The sequence below is a fragment of the Triticum urartu genome, chromosome 2A (genome assembly GCF_056163025.1).
Source record: "Triticum urartu cultivar PI428250 chromosome 2A, HENAU_Tu73, whole genome shotgun sequence".
In the NCBI taxonomy this organism is placed as follows: Eukaryota; Viridiplantae; Streptophyta; class Magnoliopsida; order Poales; family Poaceae; genus Triticum; species Triticum urartu.
In genome coordinates, this window is record NC_141874.1 from 502,481,982 (window position 1) to 502,502,780 (window position 20,799).

At 44.0% G+C, this 20,799-nt stretch overlaps 2 protein-coding genes across 2 annotated transcripts; both read right to left on the minus strand.

Annotated features, from left to right (window-relative positions):
• Positions 1–2,022: 2,022 nt before the first annotated feature.
• On the minus strand, positions 2,023–9,619 carry LOC125528754 (uncharacterized). Its single transcript, XM_087541670.1, has 2 exons — positions 9,476–9,619; positions 2,023–2,736 (listed from the first exon to the last, which is right to left on the minus strand). The coding sequence occupies exons 1-2, from the start codon at positions 9,617–9,619 to the stop codon at positions 2,023–2,025; spliced, it is 858 nt and encodes a 285-aa protein (XP_087397796.1).
• A 270-nt stretch (positions 9,620–9,889) lies between these two features.
• LOC125528753 (peroxidase 72) lies at positions 9,890–11,462 on the minus strand. The gene is made up of 3 exons (XM_087544174.1): positions 10,920–11,462; positions 10,639–10,804; positions 9,890–10,542 (listed from the first exon to the last, which is right to left on the minus strand). The coding sequence occupies exons 1-3, from the start codon at positions 11,361–11,363 to the stop codon at positions 10,127–10,129; spliced, it is 1,026 nt and encodes a 341-aa protein (XP_087400300.1). The 5' UTR covers positions 11,364–11,462; the 3' UTR covers positions 9,890–10,126.
• Between the last annotated feature and the right edge of the window lie 9,337 nt (positions 11,463–20,799).

The following is a 20,799-nucleotide window of genomic DNA, read 5'->3' on the forward strand; positions in this document are numbered from 1 at the left end:
CCCACCCAGCTCAGAGATCGGTGCCCATCCATATGCGTGGGTGGCAGCCGAATCCCCCACCTCTGGGCCCAGGGGCGAAAGGATCTGGTGCGCCGGCTCCTGGGGAGCCCCACCCTCCAAAACACCCTCATCCATCAGCAGCAAGGCCGAGGAGGGGAGCAGAAGATCCCAAACCCCCTCCATCTGACCCCCCGCGCGTCCCATCGATAGGACAACAACATCTGAGGCCGCGATGACCGATGTAGGACTGGCTGTCTCCTTCGGTCTATGCTGGTCCACCTGAATCAGAATGCCAGCATCGGTAGCAGCGGGAATAGGGCCAACAACCGGACAAACAATGGGATCCGAGGCCGTTGTCCTATCTGCCTGCCCGAGCTGTGCCTCTCCACTTCCATCGGCCTGCGCGTTGTCTCTGTCATCCGATATGCCCAACTCACCACTTTTGACCAATTCAAACTCACCGGCTAGCGTCTTCTCTGCGGCATGCACCACCAACTCCCCCGGCACCACCAACATCCTCTGCGGACCGTTGGGGGTCCGGCCTGGGTCACTCGCCACCACACGATTGGGCACCCGGTGCCACGGGGCCACCTGGCCCTGTGACGTCATCGAAGGCAGTCTCCAATCAGACGGGCCCACCCGCCCCTCGAGCACCTGCCTGTACGAGCGGCCATCTCCGCCCGCCGCCGGTCCGGCGCCGCTCCGATCCAAGCCACGGCGATCATGAACACCTCTCGACCTAGGCTGCATCGTCCAATCCCCTCCCGTGAACGAACCAAGAGAGCTATCTAGCAATCCACTCTGACCACTATCGCTGTCCGCGTTCGAGCTCCGTCGCCACATGTCCGGCGGCGAGACATCTCTCAACCTCCCAATGTGGATCAGTATGGGATACTCCAACAGCTGGCGGAAGGAAGGACGTCGCTCCGCTGGATCCGTAGCCACCGGCTCTGGTTCTTGAACCCAAAGCAGGCGGCTGACCGACACCTCATCCGGATCAATGCACCACGCCCTCAGCTTGAAGAGGGAGAGATCCTCGTGATTCTCCGTCTCCGGCGCAAGGCTGACGATCAGGCAGGAGCTGCCGAGTAGTTCTGCTGCCGTATTCTTGGTTCATGCAATCAATACGAAACTGCAGCACACACTATCTGTGGATGGACGATTTGTGCACGGCGTGATTAAAAGCCACACAGATCAAAGAAATGAGGCAATCCAATGGTATAGGTACTTGTCGTGTGTGAATCGTGCACAAATCTGTCGTGTGCCTAGCACTGCTCATCCAAATATACCTTATATCAACCATGTTATAGATTTTGATAAGATAACTATATTATAGATTTTGATAATATATGATTTGTTTAGTATGGGTAAGGAAGGCAAGAAAAGTTTAGTTTTGATTTAGTTGATAAGATTTGATTTGATTTGGGTAGTGGAAGGCAAAGAAAGAAAGTGTTGATTGGGTTGAGGTTTTTATAGATTTTATTTATATATACTGAGTTAATGCATGACATGTTTTTGATAAGTATTAATTGAGTTAATGTAGAACATGGTTTCCAAAGAAAGTTTAGATTATTCCAAACCAGCGGGGTGAGGAGGGGGACGATATCAAAATTGATGACCTACAAACATCAACTCCACTCTAAAAATAGAGATTCACATAGGTTCAGATCACCAGCCTATTCATATCATATTTATACAGATTCTCATACCCCACACTTTATTTTTCGAATGGGTTACCCCATTTTTCCATTACAACAGAGACAAGATATGTCCAGTAGAAAAAGTATAATAAAAAGTGAAAAATGGTAAACGAGTTCGAAGCACTAGGGGGAAACCCACTGTCCAGCCGCATTCTGGAAGCCAGACTACGGGACGAAAACCCACTAGCACCAGCCCTATCTACTTAAGCAAACTCAGTACAGTACCCCGGATTACTTCATACTCATATAGGTTCGCAGCTCACAAGCTAAGATATATCTGTGAGTCCGCATCTACGAGTACTACTTAGTAGAGCATACTCCGCTAGTAGCCATGGGATGGCCCCCAGTGATCTGGAATTGTATGGCATCCATGGTGGCATTGTTGAACAGGGACACCCCGATGCTGGCCAGCTAGGCGCGCGACATCTGGCACTTCTCTGTCAATGGAAGGAATGCGAAATCTGGAAGTTGAGGCAACTCCAGCACCATTGAGGAGGTCCTCATGCCCCACGTCCGGGGAGTGAAGGCCATACAGAGACGCCAAGGTCTTGACAGCTTTGATGGCGCGACGAGCCTCACATAACTCGTACAGGTATGCATGATATTCCCGATCCTTAGAGTGCATCGCCTGGACCATGGCCACGGTAGAGGGACTGTCCTTCGGGTTGAAGTTGTTGGGGTAGAAAACCTCGCCACTGGAAGAAAGGGCCGGCATAAACTTTAATGGCCCTTCTGCCATTTCAGGAAGGTCATGGCGAAGACGTGCCATGGCAACATGAGCAGCTTGTTGGATGGCCAGCTCCTTGTTTGTGCCGTGACCCAGGAAACAGTAGGGGCCGTTGTCGTTGTCCGCTTCTCTTGCACGGATCAGCACCTCGGCCACATAGTCCTCCATGCCAAATTGACGATCATGAAGGTAGATGGTGTACTTGGGCATCCAGTGGAAGTTGTGGCACCAAAGTGCGCCGCAGAGTGTCTGCGGATGACCAGGCACATCGACACAGTGGCCTGACTGAACAGCTACTCCGAGACATCTCTACACATTTGGAAGAAAAGAGGCAAGAAGTAAACCATTTTGCAATCAAATGAGTAGAGCTGTAGAGGGTAAGGTAATGTAAGATCAAGAGCGAATAAAGGAATTGATACTTGCAAATTACCAACAGCTTAATAATTTAAAACGGCATTTTGCAAAAACTTATTCACCGCAACCAAATCTATTGAATTTGGGGAGCTAAAATAAAGCATCACCATACATATCCTTTGGTAACTATTATCTTGGCGAGCTAGAACTTATCTCGTATGCTATGAACACTGACACGAACAGGGAACTAGGTGTCTCCGAGACGAATCCCTCAGTTTGATGCTTCGCGGTTCGGTAAACGACATCCCTCTTTGATCTAGCCGATGTATTAATGAGGACCATAAGTAGATCATCTATGATTGTGGAATTATGATCTCGCAGATCAATGTAAATTACTTCCTCTGTAAAAGAATATAAAAACGTTTATAGATCACTAAAGTAGTGATCTAAACGTTCTTATATGTCTTTCCGGAGGGAGTACTAGTTTAGACAATACTGAACTTTTATAAGAGCCTCATTCAAAGGCCGGGCAAGTGCCTCAGTTCTTAAAAAAAAGCGATACAGTTAATAAACTAAATAATTTACCGACTTAATTACGAGAAGCTACAGAGAAAAGCTTAAGGAGGAATAAACTCATACCCCTGGCAGGTAGGAGTAGTATGCTAATTGCTACAGTAGTTTATTTTCAGACTAAATTAGGTTTACTAGCTCGTGGCCAATGCTATTCTGGATTGCGTGACGACTGACGACCTGGTCAGAGACTCAGGAAGTGATCACTGCTCGGCCTCTGCTCACAGTACTTTGGTCCCGCGCTCGCGTCGTGCATGCATGGCGCTGAGCAGAGCGATAGCCGCAGCAGCGCCGGCGACGAGTTCCAGCGGCAGCGGGTGTCACGGCTCCGGCGAGGATGGAGCAAGGCCCGACGAAAGATCAAACTGAAAGAATCAGATGGAACATGGGCTCACCATTTCAGAAGAATGGCGGAGCGGCGCCAGCGGGCTAGCGGACTGTCAGCAGAGGACGGGCGTTGTTTCCTCGATCCTGTCCAGATCCAGAATGCAAACTGAATCCACATGCGAGATAAGAAAAGAGAAAAAAAAAGAGACAGGGGCACGCGAAGGTGTGGGTTGAAGCCATCAGCTTTAGGCAAATTTTCGTGTTTTGACCATTTTCTGAAACCTATTTGAGATTTGACCCTAGTTTAAATTTTTTTCGAGATCTGACCATTTTGCTACCGCCAGAGTCCATGATGGTAGAGTCTAACATCCTACCGCTAGGGGCTTTGACAGTAGGAAACATCGTTACCGTCAACCGGACTGGTGATAGCCTGCACAACCCTACCGTCAACGTGCTTGGCGGTAGACACGAGCACGCACTGTGTTCAATACTTATGAGGTTTTTGGCGGTAGGGCATGCAACCCTACCGTCAATGGTCCCTGACGGCAGCAAAAGGGTCAGATTTCAAAAAAATAAATTCAAACTAGGGTCAAATCTTGAATAGGTTTCAGAAAAGGATCAAAACATGAAATTTAGCCTTAGCTTTACCGGAACCGCAAGGGACAGACGGCGCTCTCTTTCCGGAAGCTGCAAGGTGTGAGCAGGGGAAGGATGAGGTCAGGAGACTGGAGTAGAGGGAGAAGGGGATATGGATCAGAGAAACTGTCTGCAGGGGAGTTAACGGGGAGGGGTGGTGGTCGTGGTGCTCCCCGATTGGCCATAGGCGACGGTGGAGGGCTAGAGCTCGGACCAGTCGCCACGGCGCTTCCCCGTTGTTCGAGGTGGATATGTTTGGTTCCTGGTTCCAAAAATAAAGGTGGATATGTTTGGTTCCTGTTCGGGACCGCCCGTGCGATTCGCCGGTCCCTATGGTGTAATCGCGGGTGAATTTGATCGTTTTGTGAGAGAGTAAAAGCAATCCAACGGGGCGATCCAGGGTGATCCATTACGGAAAAATGTTTTTATCATGCTTTATAAATAAGGCAAGCCATCACAATCATATGGTCCAACCAGGTTCATAACACACACAAGTCCACATACATGAACACACATCAAGTGCAAAAGGGTTTAGCTGAGGGGACAGCTTAATAAGCTCTAAAGAGAAAAAGACAAATGCGGCATGAGGAGCCTCAGATGGCTAATCTGGCTTCGGTGACGGCAGAGGGAGTGGCGACGTCAAGTGGAGAGCCATTGCGCGAAGATCTGCAATGATGGAATTGATGGTGTCCCGGTCCGGGAGCGGCAAAGCGGCTGCCAAAGCTGCAAATACCCACACATTTTAAAAATCGCATTAGTGACACGTCGAAGAGGCACACATTGGATGACTAGACGATTGCAGACGGTCCACGGGGTCCAAGTTAGGACCCGGATGGTCGGCCACCTAATGTGGCGAACGCGAAGAGGGGTGGCCTGGATTACGGAAAAATTTGAACATGATTACTCTTTTTAATTTAAAAAGTACACGTCCAGAAAATATGGATCAAGCCAGTGTTGGGTGCACACGCCGATCCAAATAAAAAAAGAGACACAGATGTCCGCGCGGCTGACCCAAACAAACGAAAAGCAAAAAAGCGCGTGTTTGTGTTGGTCGCCCGGTTGGAGTTGCTCTAACGTTCGGTGACCTAGTTCGGTATGGTGTGGGTGCTTCTATGATGATGTTCGCGTCGTTATTACGATTCTTGTAAACTATTAGCTCCGTTCTATAAAAACATGATGCGTGTTTGTGTTGGTCGCCCGATTGAAATTGCTCTAACGTTCGGTGACCTTATTTGGTGTGGTGTAAGTGCTTCTATGATGATGTTTGCGTCGTTATTATGACTCTTGTAAACTATTTGCTCCGTTCTATAAAAACATGGTACAAAATTTACGTATTCTTGAAAAAAAACACGGACGGTAGATTGTTTTCTTTAAGTTTGACACAAATGAGTTGAAGGTTTTTTCTTTCTGTAGGGATAAATGAGCTGACGGTGGGGAGTTCCTATTCCATGCGTTCTATGCCCGTAAAGGAAACAGCGCCCACCCACGCCCCTTCGTTGGCCGGCCCATTATAGATGTCTCTTCGTTTGAAACTCGATCTTACCCGATCGGGAGCAACTAGTTAACAAGCGCTTCTTTGGAAGCCTCGCAACGATCAGCGTCATTTGGCGCGCTCTCAATCACTTGCCACGTGTCACGCTTTGGACGTTTCTTTTTAAAAAAAATTCGCACATGTTTTTGGCTTTTTAAACGGGGTTTTTTTTACGTTTTGATTTTTCACCGATCTTCCTTAGCTTTTCAACCAATTTTTAAAAATAATTATTTTGCGTAAAAAAATGCTTTTTTTCTTTTCATGAGAGTCACAATTTTGCTTCCGCGAGAGGCACGGTTTTGCTTTCGTGAGAGTCATGGTCGTGCCTCTCAAAAATGAAAAAAAACGCGTTTTTTTTCCGCGAGAGTCACGGTATTGCTTCCGTGAGAGGCGCGGGTGTGCTTTCACGAGAGTCACGGCCGTGCCTCTCGGAAACGAAAAAAAACGCGTTTTCTGTTTTTTTTCTTTCACGAGAGTCACGGTTTTGCTTCCGCGAGAAGCATGGTTCTGCTTTCGTGAGAGGCACGGCCGTGCCTCTCGGAAAGGGAAAAAACGCGAGAAGTGCAGGCGCCCGTTACATGCCAATTTTGCGCCTGCAGCAAACACCCCCTCCCGCGACTGGGCTGACCCGTCTAACTATTTCTTCCTTTCTTGTTAAAATTCAAAAAAAGATGTGATTGCAGGAATCGAACTAGACACCGTTTTATGCAGAGCAACGCGTAGTAACCACTAGGCCATTTTGATTGATTGTGGAGACTAACATTGTTTTTTCTATTTATCCTCTACAGTTCGCGGAACTTTATTTTTTTCCTGGGAACTGTTTTGTTCAGTTTTTCTCTCTCATTAATTTTATTTTACTAAATGTGTGAACTTTTTATTCAAATTCATGATTTGTTTTTCAAAACCAATGAACATTTCTTCAAGATTGATGAACGTTTTTTCGAAATTGATGATTTTTTTCGAAATTGATGAATATTTTTCAAATTCAATGAATGTTTTTTAAAATTCGATGAACTTTTTTTCAAGATCTATGAACTACTTTTCAAATTCATGATTTATTTTCCAAAATCAGTGAACTTTTTTTCAGAATTGATGTTCTTTCTTTCTTTCACTATTGATGACCTTTTTTCAAAATTGATGAGTTTTTAATAAAATCAATGAACTTTTTCAGAATCGATGAACTTTTCTTCAAATTCAATGAACTTTTTTCCACATTCGATGAACTTTTTTTTAAATTCTATGAAGTGTTTCGAAATTCTGATTTTTTTTAAAATTGATGAACTTTTTACAAATTCGATGAACTCTTTTTAAAATTCATGAAAATTTTCATTTTTGTGAATTGTTTTTCAATTTGGTACAAACCTTTTTGAAAATTGTTATTTTTTCCATTCATGTTTATTGTGAATGCCTTTTCAAATTTATGTTTTCTTTATTCAAATATAATTATAGTGAGTATATAATACTAGTATATGTTTAGGTTTTGTACTTAATGAATGCTTAAATACGATCAGTTTCCATTAGTAATCAGCGAACTAAGGATGTCCTTGTGGTTAACGCTGGTGGGCATCTACACTCACGTTTAGTGTTCTAATCTACCCCTAATAATAAAGCAGCGATCACTTTTGGTTGTCCGTCGCCTACATTTTGCAAAAAAGTCGCTGCACTTTCGTGAAATCAACCCGTGGTCCCAACTTAAGTGAGAGTAGAAAAACGTTTCATATTTAGCATAAAACCCCCTAAGGTTTCGGTTAATTAACCAGCAGTCCTATTTTAAGTGGGAACAGAAAACTCTTTGACTTATTCAGAAAACCCCCTGTGATTTATTCAGAAAACAGTCCGTCTAGATAATAACCTTTTTCATAGATTCAAATGTTTTTTTTTCAAATATTCGTATCTTTTAAATCGTAACTCCAATTTTAGAATGTTATATATGAAAATTGATTAGAAAAATGTGTACAATATGAATATGAGTTAGTTTTATCCGTTAACCATTTTTAAATGCTGTTTAGGGACAAATTCAAATGCTGTAAAAATATTCATGTCTTTTAAACCCTAACTCCAATTTTAACATGTTATGCTGTAAATATATGTTGAATCTGAACATGATGTTGTTTCACATGTCATTAATTTTTTAAATGTTGTTTAGGATGGAACATTAATCAGTAGTGGATGATCTGTCTTTTTTTGTACTGATGCTGATTCAAATTGAAAATGAACACCTTAACAAAAACAAATTTGAGACAAAAGAAACCATCTATAACCATGCATGTCCATCGGCGAGAGTGGGAAGAAGGATAAATGGCAAGACTGGTAAGATGACATGTTGAAATAAATAAGGACGGACCTATTGGGGTCTTGAGTCATGGTTATTGTGTTAGGGCCGTGTGGTATTTTCTTTCTCCCGTTGCAACGCACGGGCTTTTTTGCTAGTCCCTATTTAAGCGTGTGCTTTTTTTTCCTCGCGGTTTGCCTTTTCTTTTCTGCAGGTCTCCTGGGCCGGCCCATGTGGTGGCGCGCGCGGGCGACAGCTGCCTGTTCGGGCGCTTAAGGCGCCAAACAGGAGCTCCCCAATTGATCAGTGGACTATTGACTTTTGGAAAAACTATGGAAAGAAGAAAAAAAATCAAAACAATTCATGAATTTTAAAATGTTCATGGATTTTGAAAAAATGATTTCAAATTAAAAAATAACGAATTTTAAAAGGTGCACAATTTTTTTTAAAAAACTCATCGATTTTTATAAAAAACTAAAAAAAAAGTTCATCGATGTTTTGTTGGTGTTTGACATAGAAATTGCTAATGTTTTGCTTTAACTAAATGAATGTAGATGTATAGATAAATCCTACTCCCTCTATTTTTAAATATAAGTCTTTTTAGAAATTTCAATATGAACTACATACAGAGCAAAATGAGTAAATCTACAGTCCAAAAAATATGTCTATATACATTCGTATGTAGTCTATATTAAAATCTCTAAAAAACACTTATATTTAGGAACGGAGGAATTAGTTCTTTTGCTGCACGTGAATCAGTGTGGATCTACAAAAAATATTTGAATGAATGTTGTTGTACAATAAATCTTAAGAAATCTTTTCTGTCATTTCAGTGCCATGGATAACACAAAAGGATTCAGAGTACTGGTGTATTGAATTTCATGCGCTGATGTTATCTCTGTATATTTGTACTTCCAGTGATGCCAAAATATGTACTGGTGGTATTCAGAGAAAACTGAATTCATGAGATAACATTCAGACGGCTAGAAGCGACAAGCCATGTATGTACTGGTGGTTAACATCCTCAGTCTTGCTAAATTCAGAGTTGACTAAGCCATCTGCTACAACCAACAGGAATCAGAATTAACCAATTAACCCCTTGTGGCTTATTACCCCGTCTAATTGTAGCTAGTAAAAAGGAACAGTTTGCCATGAGAAACAACATTCCTGCACAGCTATTCAGAGATACAAGGTCATCTAAAATGCATCCAACAAGTCAGCTTCAGTACAAATATTCAGGCAATGATTTTAACATCACTTCTATGCAGTAAACTGGAGCAAACAACATGCCGTGAGAAACAAGATTCTTGCACTGCGAAACAAAATTCCACCATGGCCATTTTGATGAATATTCAGACAAAAATATTCTGAAGGTCATCACGGTAGGGGACTGCTCCGTCGTCTGTCATCCCGGTGGGGAACGGCTCGTCTCCGCCGTAGGCCGTCGCGGTAGGGGAGGCCCCGTCATCGGCCGTCGCAGTGGGGGACGGAAGCAGCGCCATGGCCGGGGAGGTGACAATGGATAAGGCGAAATTGTGGGTAGTATTATTTCCTACCCCATGGGTAAGACAGGGGATTATATAAAAAATAGCCGTAAGTGGCTGGTTAGCAAACCCACATCTCATCTGCGCCTTGTGTTAAAGATCCAACGGATTGGGTCCCAAGTTTTCAGATTTTCATCGAATCAGCGTTTTCACTACACACTTCGCTGTCATATAATTAGAAAAGGAGGGAGTATATCTTAAAACAGATGGGGTATATGTTGTAGAATGTGGACAACTCATAAGCACTTTATTGGATCATTTCTTGGTACAAGTTCAGCACGTCGCACAGATGAATATCAACAAGCAGTGCAAGAAGAGGAACAAACACGATCGCAACCATTTTACGGTGCAACACGAATAAGGAAATGCAATAATCACACACATACAGTACTTGAAAGAAACATTGCAAATCAAGGAGCTTGAAGCACGACGAAATCACCGGCTTCGAACAGTCCCTCGGTCTGTTTAGAAGTGGTTGACCCTCCTGCAGTTCTTCCTGATCTCGCCGTTGTGCCCGGTGAGCGGCGAGATGTTGCCCATCTTGACCATGGACTTGGCGAAGTGGTCGAAGAAGAGCTCGTTGCTGGCGGCGTAGCTCTTGACGAGCTCCATGGTCTCGTGGCTCTGCGTGAGCAGGACCTCGTCGGAGCTGAGCAGGCCGTTCATGGCGAGGATGTTCTTGTAGTATTGGTTGTCGAACCGGAACTGGGTGGCGGGGTCGAGGGCGAACAGGATCTGGTCGCCGCCGGACCGGGGGCACCGCCCGCGGAGCTTGGCCGCGTAGGCCGGGTTCAGCGTCGGGTCCGGGCGCCCGTCGTTGTTCTGGCTGTAGAGCCGCTGCCGGAAGCTCACGCAGCGCGAGTCGCCAATGGTGTGTGCTCCTGGATTGTTCATTGCATTTGCATACACCACATGTTACTTGCATGCGGCCATGCGGAATGGCAATCAAATCAAACACCTGCGACATGCGTGTATACCTGAGAGCGCGACGAGGTCGACGACGTCGAGACCCTGGTTGCGGAACTTGGCGGTGATGGTGGGGAGGGTGTCGTTGGGAGCAGGGATGAGGTTGTTGGAGCCGCTCAAGCTGGCGGTCAGCGAGTCCCTCCTCCCCAGTGGCACCTCCCAGCCCGGCCCGCCCGTCTGCTCCACCGGCCACCGGGTAAAGTTCATCAAGGCAAATCAACATTCGTTTTTGAGAAAGAAAACAATGCTCACATTGTGTTGCTATTAGTGTGTTGGATGGATTGCTGCATACCAGCACGGTGGAGTCCCTGGCGGCGACGGCGGCGATGTCGGCGCAGGAGACGGTGTGTGGGCAGGCGTGCTCGAGGGCGGCCTTGATCTCGTCGATGACCTCGTAGCCCCTCAGCGAGTCGCGGTTCGGGTTGGACCGCTTCTCGGTGGTGAACCTGCCGCTGCCGTCGGCGTCGAGCAGCACCGACGCGTCGCAGCCCTGCACGAAGCAGTCGTGGAAGTGCAGCCGGAGCAGGGACGCCGCCATGCGGGGGTCCTTGGCGTGCTCCTTGGCCACGATGGCGCCCACCAACGCCTGCATCTGCGGGCACGTGTGCTCGTAGAACTGCGGGACCAACGGGCCTGGGAGCGGCGGGTGACCCGCAGCGCCCGCCGGGAAGAGCGCGGACACGGCCAGCGCCGCCACGACGGCGACCGCGAGGCCGCCGCTCCAGTGCAACGCCATCTTCTCGCGTTTGATCACTAGCTCGATCACACTCACAGTAGAGATGGCACGATCAATAACAAGCTACTCTGTGTTGGCTTGATTGAGGAGTTAAGAGGATTGCTTAGGTATTTATAGAAGCATACTGCACACATATGCAACGGGATGACGAGAAATTAAGTTGCTATCGTAATAATCTGATAATGTTATCCTGACGAGTTTGAGGGAGCCGGTAATGGCCTTTCCAGCACTCTTCTCATCTCCTCCATTGGAGCTTTTGCAGAGTAAGTACAACCTATGCACTTTGCACATTCGGTTCGGGCACACGTACATAAGAAGACACAGCACCGGTGAGAAAGGCACCAGAAGCTCTCTAAGAATAGATGGCATGGCATGCATCTAGTAAGTCCCTTAGCATGGCAGCTAGAAAGAGCTTAATTCACCTACCTAATATTTTTTTGCCGGCCTTGTTCAATATCACAGGCTACAACTGTTGGAAGAACCCTTGCCTTTCGGATGTTGAATTGTCTTCACAAATATGCCCCATAAAGAATAGATGCTATCTTCAAGCTAGTGGTCTATGTTGTATTCGTGGTAGCTGACAACATAGTTGCAATGTGAAGCTTGACCAGTAGCAAGCCTTTTAAATGTAAGAGATGTCCGCGGGACAATGAGGGCATTGTGACAGTCAGGCATTTCAAAGTGCAAATGCCAAATCCACAGATCCTCTGATCCAACTGCTTCGACAATGATGGTTAGATCATCACACGGTTGTATGTATTGTCCATGATATATGATGTAGGATTGTTCTTCCATGTTCAATGCATACAATTAATGGATAACATCATCCATGGCCAACCGCCCGCTTCACCTATAGCCATAAACCTCACATTATCTTCATCAGTGGGTTTAAATATTTCATTCCTATTTGTGCGTATCTATTCACACCTCAAGGATGTCATCTTTCCCAACGTGAATGTACTAACGAATGTGGGTAGTTACAATTTCATATGCAAGCTCTCAAACTACGAAGGTTTACTTCATCGATGAACTTTCGCTCAACTCGAACCAAGGATCATGCCGCTCCACAGCTTGCGCAATGCACACAAAGGGATCGTGTGCATTGATGCCTAAAGAGTTTCTACATATACACCGGGTTCGGCACAACGTAATTATTGACAAGTTTTGCATGTCCATCTAGCCTATCATGATGGACGAGAATACGGCCAAACTGATAACCACACCGCGGTCTCCTCCCCTTCTCCTATCAAATGATCATGAACAATTCCATCTCAAAATCCTCATTTTCTTCTTATTCCTCTCAACAAGTGTCATCGAAGAAATCTTCCCATAGCCTCTTCATCTACACACACGGCAAATTCCTATGAGCAAATTCAGTGTGTAATGGTGATAAAGTGAGAGAAGGGAAAACAATTTACCTTGGGGACAATTCATCGAACACCTCACTGGCAAGAAGAGGAAGATCATAGTATATACTTTTATAGGACTTCAGTGGATCCAGAATTCTCATTGACTTCAAGGACAATGTACTATCAATATGGGCACATGCAAATTAAGTAGGGATGAACTTTATCTCAAGATACTAAATCTAATCTCATGTTTTCCACAACTTTCACTCAATTCCTCAAGTTTTCTGTTTCCATGGTGCTTTTAAGTATTTCCTACCCGATACTACCAAGCCTATATTGAATAAGTCTTTCTACTACGCGGGCCTACTTATCTAAGATTGCTTTGGAACCATCGAGATTTTCTACAGTACCGCTAAACTTTGTTTTAGCTAAGACCTTCTCTACTAGCTCTGGTACCATTGAGCCTAACTCTTTCCGACACTTTCGAGCACCTCTCAATTAGCTTGAGCCCGACGTCTTAGTACATGTCCTGTGCTTATGAGCAAAGTTCTATCAGGTAACTTATTTGTTTCTGCACCGATTCCATTATGACACTTGCTATGTTGACCAGAGTACCTTTGAGAATCATTATCTCCAGTTCTTAGATTCTAAGCATGCTCCCTTTCTGGCGGAAATGAGTTTCCTTTATGTCATGTACCTTCAACATTTTTGTTTCAGTTAGCTTCGGATATTTGGATCCTCGAGACACTTGACTTATATCCTGATACCTACGGGTGCAACATACTTTCAGCAATGTTAGTTTCCCCCATGTCGTCCAAATTTTATATGATTCTGGTAGTACAAAGGGAAAACTTTGGGACATCTAGGTAACAGTTAGATTTTTTATTCCTCTGTAAATGGACCTCTACACCCCTTGAGTGGATGTGAGCTTTTTAGAGCCTCTGAGAGAGCTTTAAGAGCAGAATCTTGAGAGATTGAAGACCAAACTCCTCCCTTTCTAAAACTCTTATTTGTTCTTTGTCTCTATTTGCTTCAAGCCTATCATGGTGAGAGAGGAAATCCTATAAGTTCTTGAGAGAGTTGACTGAAGATCTTTTGAGGACCTCATCCAAGTAATTTTACGTTGCTTGTTACTTTTGTAGGGTGTGTGTCCCCTGGATGGTTAGGAATCACTTTAGAGCCTTTAATATGTGAAGGAATCAAGATTTGTACAAGGCTTGTTGATCGCCTTCTTCATTAAAATCAACCTCGTGTGAATCTTTGGCCTTTACCCTGGTGGCATAGGTGAGCAAGTGCTTAGTGAGCTCTTACTAGGCCATATTGTCGAGACCTTTGTGGTCTTAGGACTTTGTGTCCGAACCTACACCAATGAGTAGTAGGATAGCACTAACTACCTGAACCTTGGGAAAACATCACCATGTCACCGTGTTTGCAATATCTTTTGTCTTACTCATACTTTTATGCAATACCTCTTCACGCCCCCGATAATCCCCAAGTGCAAGGAATTATTGTAGCACTTTCCAAATATGGAAGTGGTAAGAATGGAGTGCCGAACCCACAAGGAGCTAAAGGTAAGATCAATATTCTCTCAAGTCCTATCTGCCATTGATACGACCCTACGTACACCAAGTGTTTGCTTTTACCTAGAAACGAGAAATAAAACTACAAAGCGGGTATAAAGGGATAGCCTTGCAAGATCATAAACATAAAGGTAGGTGCTTCCTAAATAAAGATAGAATATATTACAATATAATACAAATAAAGAGTGTGCAATAATGGTGGTAGGGTGTGTAGAGTTGTGCATAGGCAATTTACTACTCCCTCCGTCCCATAATATAAGAGCATTTTTGACACTGCACTCTTATATTATGGGATTGCGCTCTTATATTACGGGACAGAGGGAATAGTTAGCAAGTTCTTATGTGGGAGAGGCCTCTGCTAGCATGTCGTCCCTTGCTTGGAACTCTATGCACTTATGATTGGAACTATTAGCAAGCATCCGCAAATACCAAAGTTCATTAAGGTAAAATCCAACCATAACATCAAGATAAATTAGCCCCCCTCAGTCTCGTATGTATCAGTTTCCATGGTCGGGCTAGGTTTTAGGCACTCCCGCAGCCACATGCATGCATAGTCCTATCAACATACAACTAACACTATGGTGTGACCCACACGCGCACTCATATGATGGGCACCAAAGGACAACAACACAACGCTAAGCAATGTAATCAGTCATATCAATTCACCAATTACTCATAGAACTACAAAGATCTACTCAAACACAATAGCGATGACCCAAGTCATTGGATAATAATTCATAGCACAACAACACCATGTTCAAGTAGGGGATTACAGTGGGTTGCGAAAGAGTGGACCACTGAAAAGAGATGAGGAAGGTCATGAAGACAACGACATTGATGAAGACGGTCACCATGGGCGATGGTTCCCCTGGCGGCACTCCAGCGCCAATGGGAGAGAGCCTCCCCTCCGGCTTGCTCCTCCATGGCCTCACCCCTTGATGGGGAGAGGTCCTCTCCTCTGGTCCTTGGCCTCCATGGTGCCCAGAGGGGCGAGAGCCCCTCCGAGATTGGGAGGTTGTTCGGTTCTCACCTATGTGAGCCCTGCCAATCGTTGGCTAGCCAATTTATTAGCGCAGCATTTGGCCGCCCCAGACTTGCCAATTTTTTGGCGTCGAGTTGAACTAGGAAAGATGGAGTGGGCTGGGCGCACCAAAATATTGGTTCCCATCCAAATGGGAAGCCAGGATTGGTCAATGACCAATATTTTGGTTTGGCTGCCGAGGGTTGCAATCCAAACAGCCCCTGGATCTCTCTCTCCCTCTCCCTCTCCCTATCTTTATCTCTCTCTCCCCTCTGTTTTCACCTGTGTTTTATGGCCTTTCACCGTTTGTTTCATAGCCGGAGAACTATAATTCTGATTGGGCTGAAATTCCCACGAGATTTTCCTCCAGAAATTAGCCTTCTTACGACGAAAGAAGTGCTCCAACCGACCTAAGGGCTGCCCACAACCCACCCTGCGTGCCTTGGGGGGTAGGCACGTCGGTCTCGCTTGTGGGGCCCTCAGGCACAATATTGCGTTGATTCTTTCTCCAAAAAATCACATGTTTTCCATAGACAATCTCCGTAAATTTTCATCGTGTTTGGACCTTCATAGATATGGATTTTCTGTGAAACAAAAACATGCAAAAAATAGGAACTGACACTGTGAACTAGATTAATAAGTTAGCCCCTAAAATAATATAAAAGTGCACCCAAACCATATATAATTGATGTGAATATAGCATTAATATTTCAAAAATTATAGATATGTGGAGACATATCCTCATCCCCAAGCTTAATTCTTGCGCGTCCTTGGGTAGGTAAATGATAAAATAAACAATTTATGAAGTGTGAATGCTAGAATAGAACAAACCTTCGATCACATAGGAAATTATAATTTTAATAACATGTAACATCATTTCATTAAGCTCAGCATATCATAAAGTGATAATGAAGTATCTCGGGAATCTTTCGAGATTATATTGCAAACATAAAGCAACCAACACAGTAGAGATGATGACTAGGTACTCCTATTTGAAGGTAAACATCATGCATATACAATGCTCAACAAATTACTACTCCCTCTGTCGCAAAATAAGTGACTCGACTTTGTACTAACTTTAGTACAAAGTTAAGTCACTTATTTTTGGGACAGAGGGAGTATTAGAATAATGCATACAAAGATAAGAGTGATCCCCATGCTCTAAGTGGTAAACACCCTTGGACGCGAGGCTCAACGCCTACGTTCGAACACGATCAACTGTGTGTGGTTTGTCCGCCGAACGGCGAGTGTTGAGCACCTCTGGCGCTCTGTGGTCGCCGGCGCGCGCCGAAGTTCAAACCCAGCCTTGTCTCACCGATAGTGGGCCCGGGGTAATTTAGCCAGGTAGTTTAGTAACTAAACCCCCACTGACAGTAGGGTCCCACCTTCCTCTAATTAAACTCTGTAGGATTAATTAATAAATGTGTTAAGTGTCTGTCAATGACAGGGGGGTCGAAGTTGACCCCGGTTGACCAATCAACTAGTCAATAGTTGACTGCTGACTCAGTCTGTGGCCCCACCAGTCAGCCATTGCTGACTGGGCCTAGTGTCAGCCTTTGTAGCACATCACGGGGTACACTTTTGTGTTCCCATAGAATTTAATATTTAATATATTTTCGATTTAAATTAAATCCAATAATTTCAGAAATTCTATTAAACTTTAGAAAATCATATAAAATAAACCGTAAGTCAGATGAAAATAATTTATATATGAAAGTTGATCAGAAGAATATGACGAATCCGAATGTGCTATCCACATACCTGTCACGTCCCTCCAACACAAAAAACATGGAACCTCCCCCTTTGGTTCATCTGTCCGATAACTGCCTAAAGCCGGGGAAATATCCACAGATATTTTCCAGCTCCGTCTGTAATGCATAGCACTGTAGTAGGTCACCCCTAACACAGCATATTGCCATGTCATGCATCATGTTGCATTTGTTTGCTTTATATTCACTGTTCCTTCCCCCTCATCTCTCTGATAGACCCCGAGACCGACACTGCTCCCGAGTTCAACTACACTCCTGACGACCAGCCCCTTTTAGCAAAGCTTCCAGGCAAGCAAAATCCCCTTGATCATTCATATTCGCTGATAACCCACAAGTATAGGGGATCGCAATAGTTTTTAAGGGTAGAGTATTCGACCCAAATTTATTGATTCGACACAAGGGGAGCCAAAGAATATTCTCAAGTATTAACAATTGAATTGTCAATTCAACTGCACCTGAAAGACTTAATATTTGCAGCAAAGTATTTAGTAGCAAGGTAATATGGAAGTAGCGGTAAAGGTGGCAAAAGTAACTGTAGTAGTTTTTGTAGTGATTGTAACAGTGGCAATGGAAAAGTAACTAAGCAAAGATCAATATGTGAAAAGCTCATAGGCAATGGATCAGTGATGGATAATTATGTCGGATGCGATTCCTCATGCAGCAGTTATAACATAGGGTGACACAGAACTAGCTTCAGTTCATGTAATGTAGGCATGTATTCCGAATATAGTCATACATGCTTATGGAAAAGAACTTGCATGACATATTTTGTCCTACCCTCCCATGGCAGCGGGGTCCTATTGGAAACTAAGGGATATTAAGGCCTCCTTTTAATAGAGTACCGGACCAAAGCATTAACACTTAGTGAATACATGAACTCCTCAAACTATGGTCATCACCGGGAGTGGCCCGATTATTGTCACTTCGGGGTTACTGGACCATAACACATAGTAGGTTACTATTGACTTGCAAGATAGGATCAAGAATTCACATATATTCATGAAAACATAATCGGTTCAGATCTGAAATCATGGCACTCGGGCCCTAGTAACAAGCACAAAGCATAGCAAAGTCATAGCAACATCAATCTCAGAACATAATGGATACTAGGGATCAAACCCTAACAAAACTAACTCGATTACATGGTAAATCTCATCCAACCCATCACCGTACAGCAAGCCTACGATGGAATTACTCACGCACGGTGGTGGGCATCATGAAATTGGTGATGGACGAAGGTTGATGATGACGATGGCGATGGATTCCCCTTTCCGGAGCCCCGAACGGACTCCAGATCAGCCCTCCCGAGAGAGATTAGGGCTTGACAACGGCTCCGTATCGTAAAACGTGATGAATCCTTCTCTCTGATTTTTCTCTCCCCGAACATGAATATATAGAGTTGGAGTTACGTTGGTGGATCCTTAGGGGGCCCACGAGGTAGGGGCACGCCCTGCACCCTCGTGGACATGGTGTGGGCCCCTAGTGTTGATTCTTTCGCCAGTATTTTTTATTAATTCCAAAATGTGTCTCCGTAAATTTGCAGGTCATTTCGAGAACTTTTATTTATGCACAAAAATAACACCATGACAATTCTGCTGAAAACAGCGTCAGTCCGGGTTAGTTCCATTTAAATCATGCAAGTTAGAGTCCAAAACAAGGTCAAAAGTGTTTGGGAAAGTAGATACGATGGAGACGTATCAACTCCCCCAAGTTTAAACCTTTGCTTGTCCTCAAGCAATTCAGTTGACAAACTGAAAGTGATAAAGAAAAACGTTTACAAACTCTGCTTGATCTTGTTGTTGTGAATATGTAAAGCCAGCGTTCAAGTTATCAGCAAAGATTATGAACTAACCATATTCACAATAACATTTAGGTCTCATGTTTACTCATATCAACGGCATAATCAACTAGCGAGCAATAATAATAAATCTTGAATGACAACACTTTCTCAAAACAATCAGAATACGATATAACAAGATGGTATCCCGCTTACCCTTTCTGAGACCGCAAAACATAAATGCAGAGCACCCCTGAAGATCAAGGACCGACTGGAAATTGTAATTCATGGTAAAAGAGATCCAGTCACAGTCATACTTAATGTAAATTAATAGAAATGCATACAAATGACGGCGGTGCTCTCCAACTGGTGCTTTTCAATAAGAGGATGATGACTCAACATAAAAGTAAATAGATAACCCTTCGCAAAGGGAAACAGTGATTTGCAGAGGTGCCAGAGCTCGATTTTTGAAACAGAGATAAATAATATTTTGAGTGGTTGATGACCCACAAGTATAGGGGGTCTATCGTAGCCGTTTCGATAAGTAAGAGTGTCGAACCCAATGAGGAGCAGAAGGAAATGACAACCGGTTTTCAGTAAGGTATTCTCTGCAAGCACTGAAATTATCGGTAACAGATAGTTTTGTGATAAGGTAATTTGTAATGGGTAACAAGTAACAAAAGTAAACAAGGTGCAGCAAGGTGGCCCAATCCTTTTGTAGCAAAGGACAAGCCTGGACAAACTCTTATATAAAGGAAAACGCTCCCGAGGACACATGAGAATTATCGTCAAGCTAGTTTTCATCACGCTCATATGATTCGCGTTCGGTACTTTGATAATTTGATATGTGGGTGGACCGGTGCTTGGGTACCGCCCTTCCTTGGACAATCATCCCACTTATGATTAACCCCTCTTGCAAGCATCCGCAACTACAAAAGAAGTATTAAGGTAAACCTAACCATAGCATGAAACATATGGATCCAAATCAGCCCCTTACAAAGCAACACATAAACTAGGGTTTAAGCTTCTGTCACTCTAGCAACCCATCATCTACTTATTACTTCCAATGCCTTCCTCTAGGCCCAAACAATGGTGAAGTGTCATGTAATCGATGTTCACATGACACCACTAGAGGAAAGACAACATACATCTCATCAAAATATCGAACGAATACCAAATTCACATGACTACTTATAGCAAGACTTCTCCCATGTCCTCAGGAACAAACGTAACTACTCACAAATCATATTCATGTTCATAATCAGAGGGGTATTAATATGAATAAAGGATCTGAACATATGATCTTCCACCAAGTAAACCAATGCTACCTCTCTAGCACTGCGTTGGTTTTCCCTTGAAGAGGAAAGGGTGATGCAGCGAAGTAGCATAAGTATTTCCCTCAGTTTTTGAGAACCAATGTATCAATCCAGTAGGAGACTACACACAAGTCACCTAGTACCTGCACAAACAAACAAGAACCTCGCAACCAACGCGACAAAGGGGTTGTCAATCCCTTCACTGTCACTTACGAAAGTGAGATCTGATAAAGATAATAAGATAAATATTTTTGGTATTTTTATGATATATATTGGAAAATAAAGATTGCAAAGTAAAATAGATTGGAAACTTATATGATGGAAAATAGACCCGCGGGGCATAGGTTTCACTAGTGGCTTCTCTCAAGATAGCATAAGTATTACGGTGGGTGAACAAATTACTGTCGAGCAATTGATAGAAAAGTGCATAATTATGAGAATATCTAGGCATGATCATGTATATAGGCATCACGTCTGCAACAAGTAGACCGAAACGATTCTGCATCTACTACTATTACTCCACACATCGACCACTATCCAGCATGCATCTAGAGTATTAAGTTCATAAGAACAGAGTAACACATTAGGCAAGATGACATGATGTAGAGGGATAAACTCAAGCAA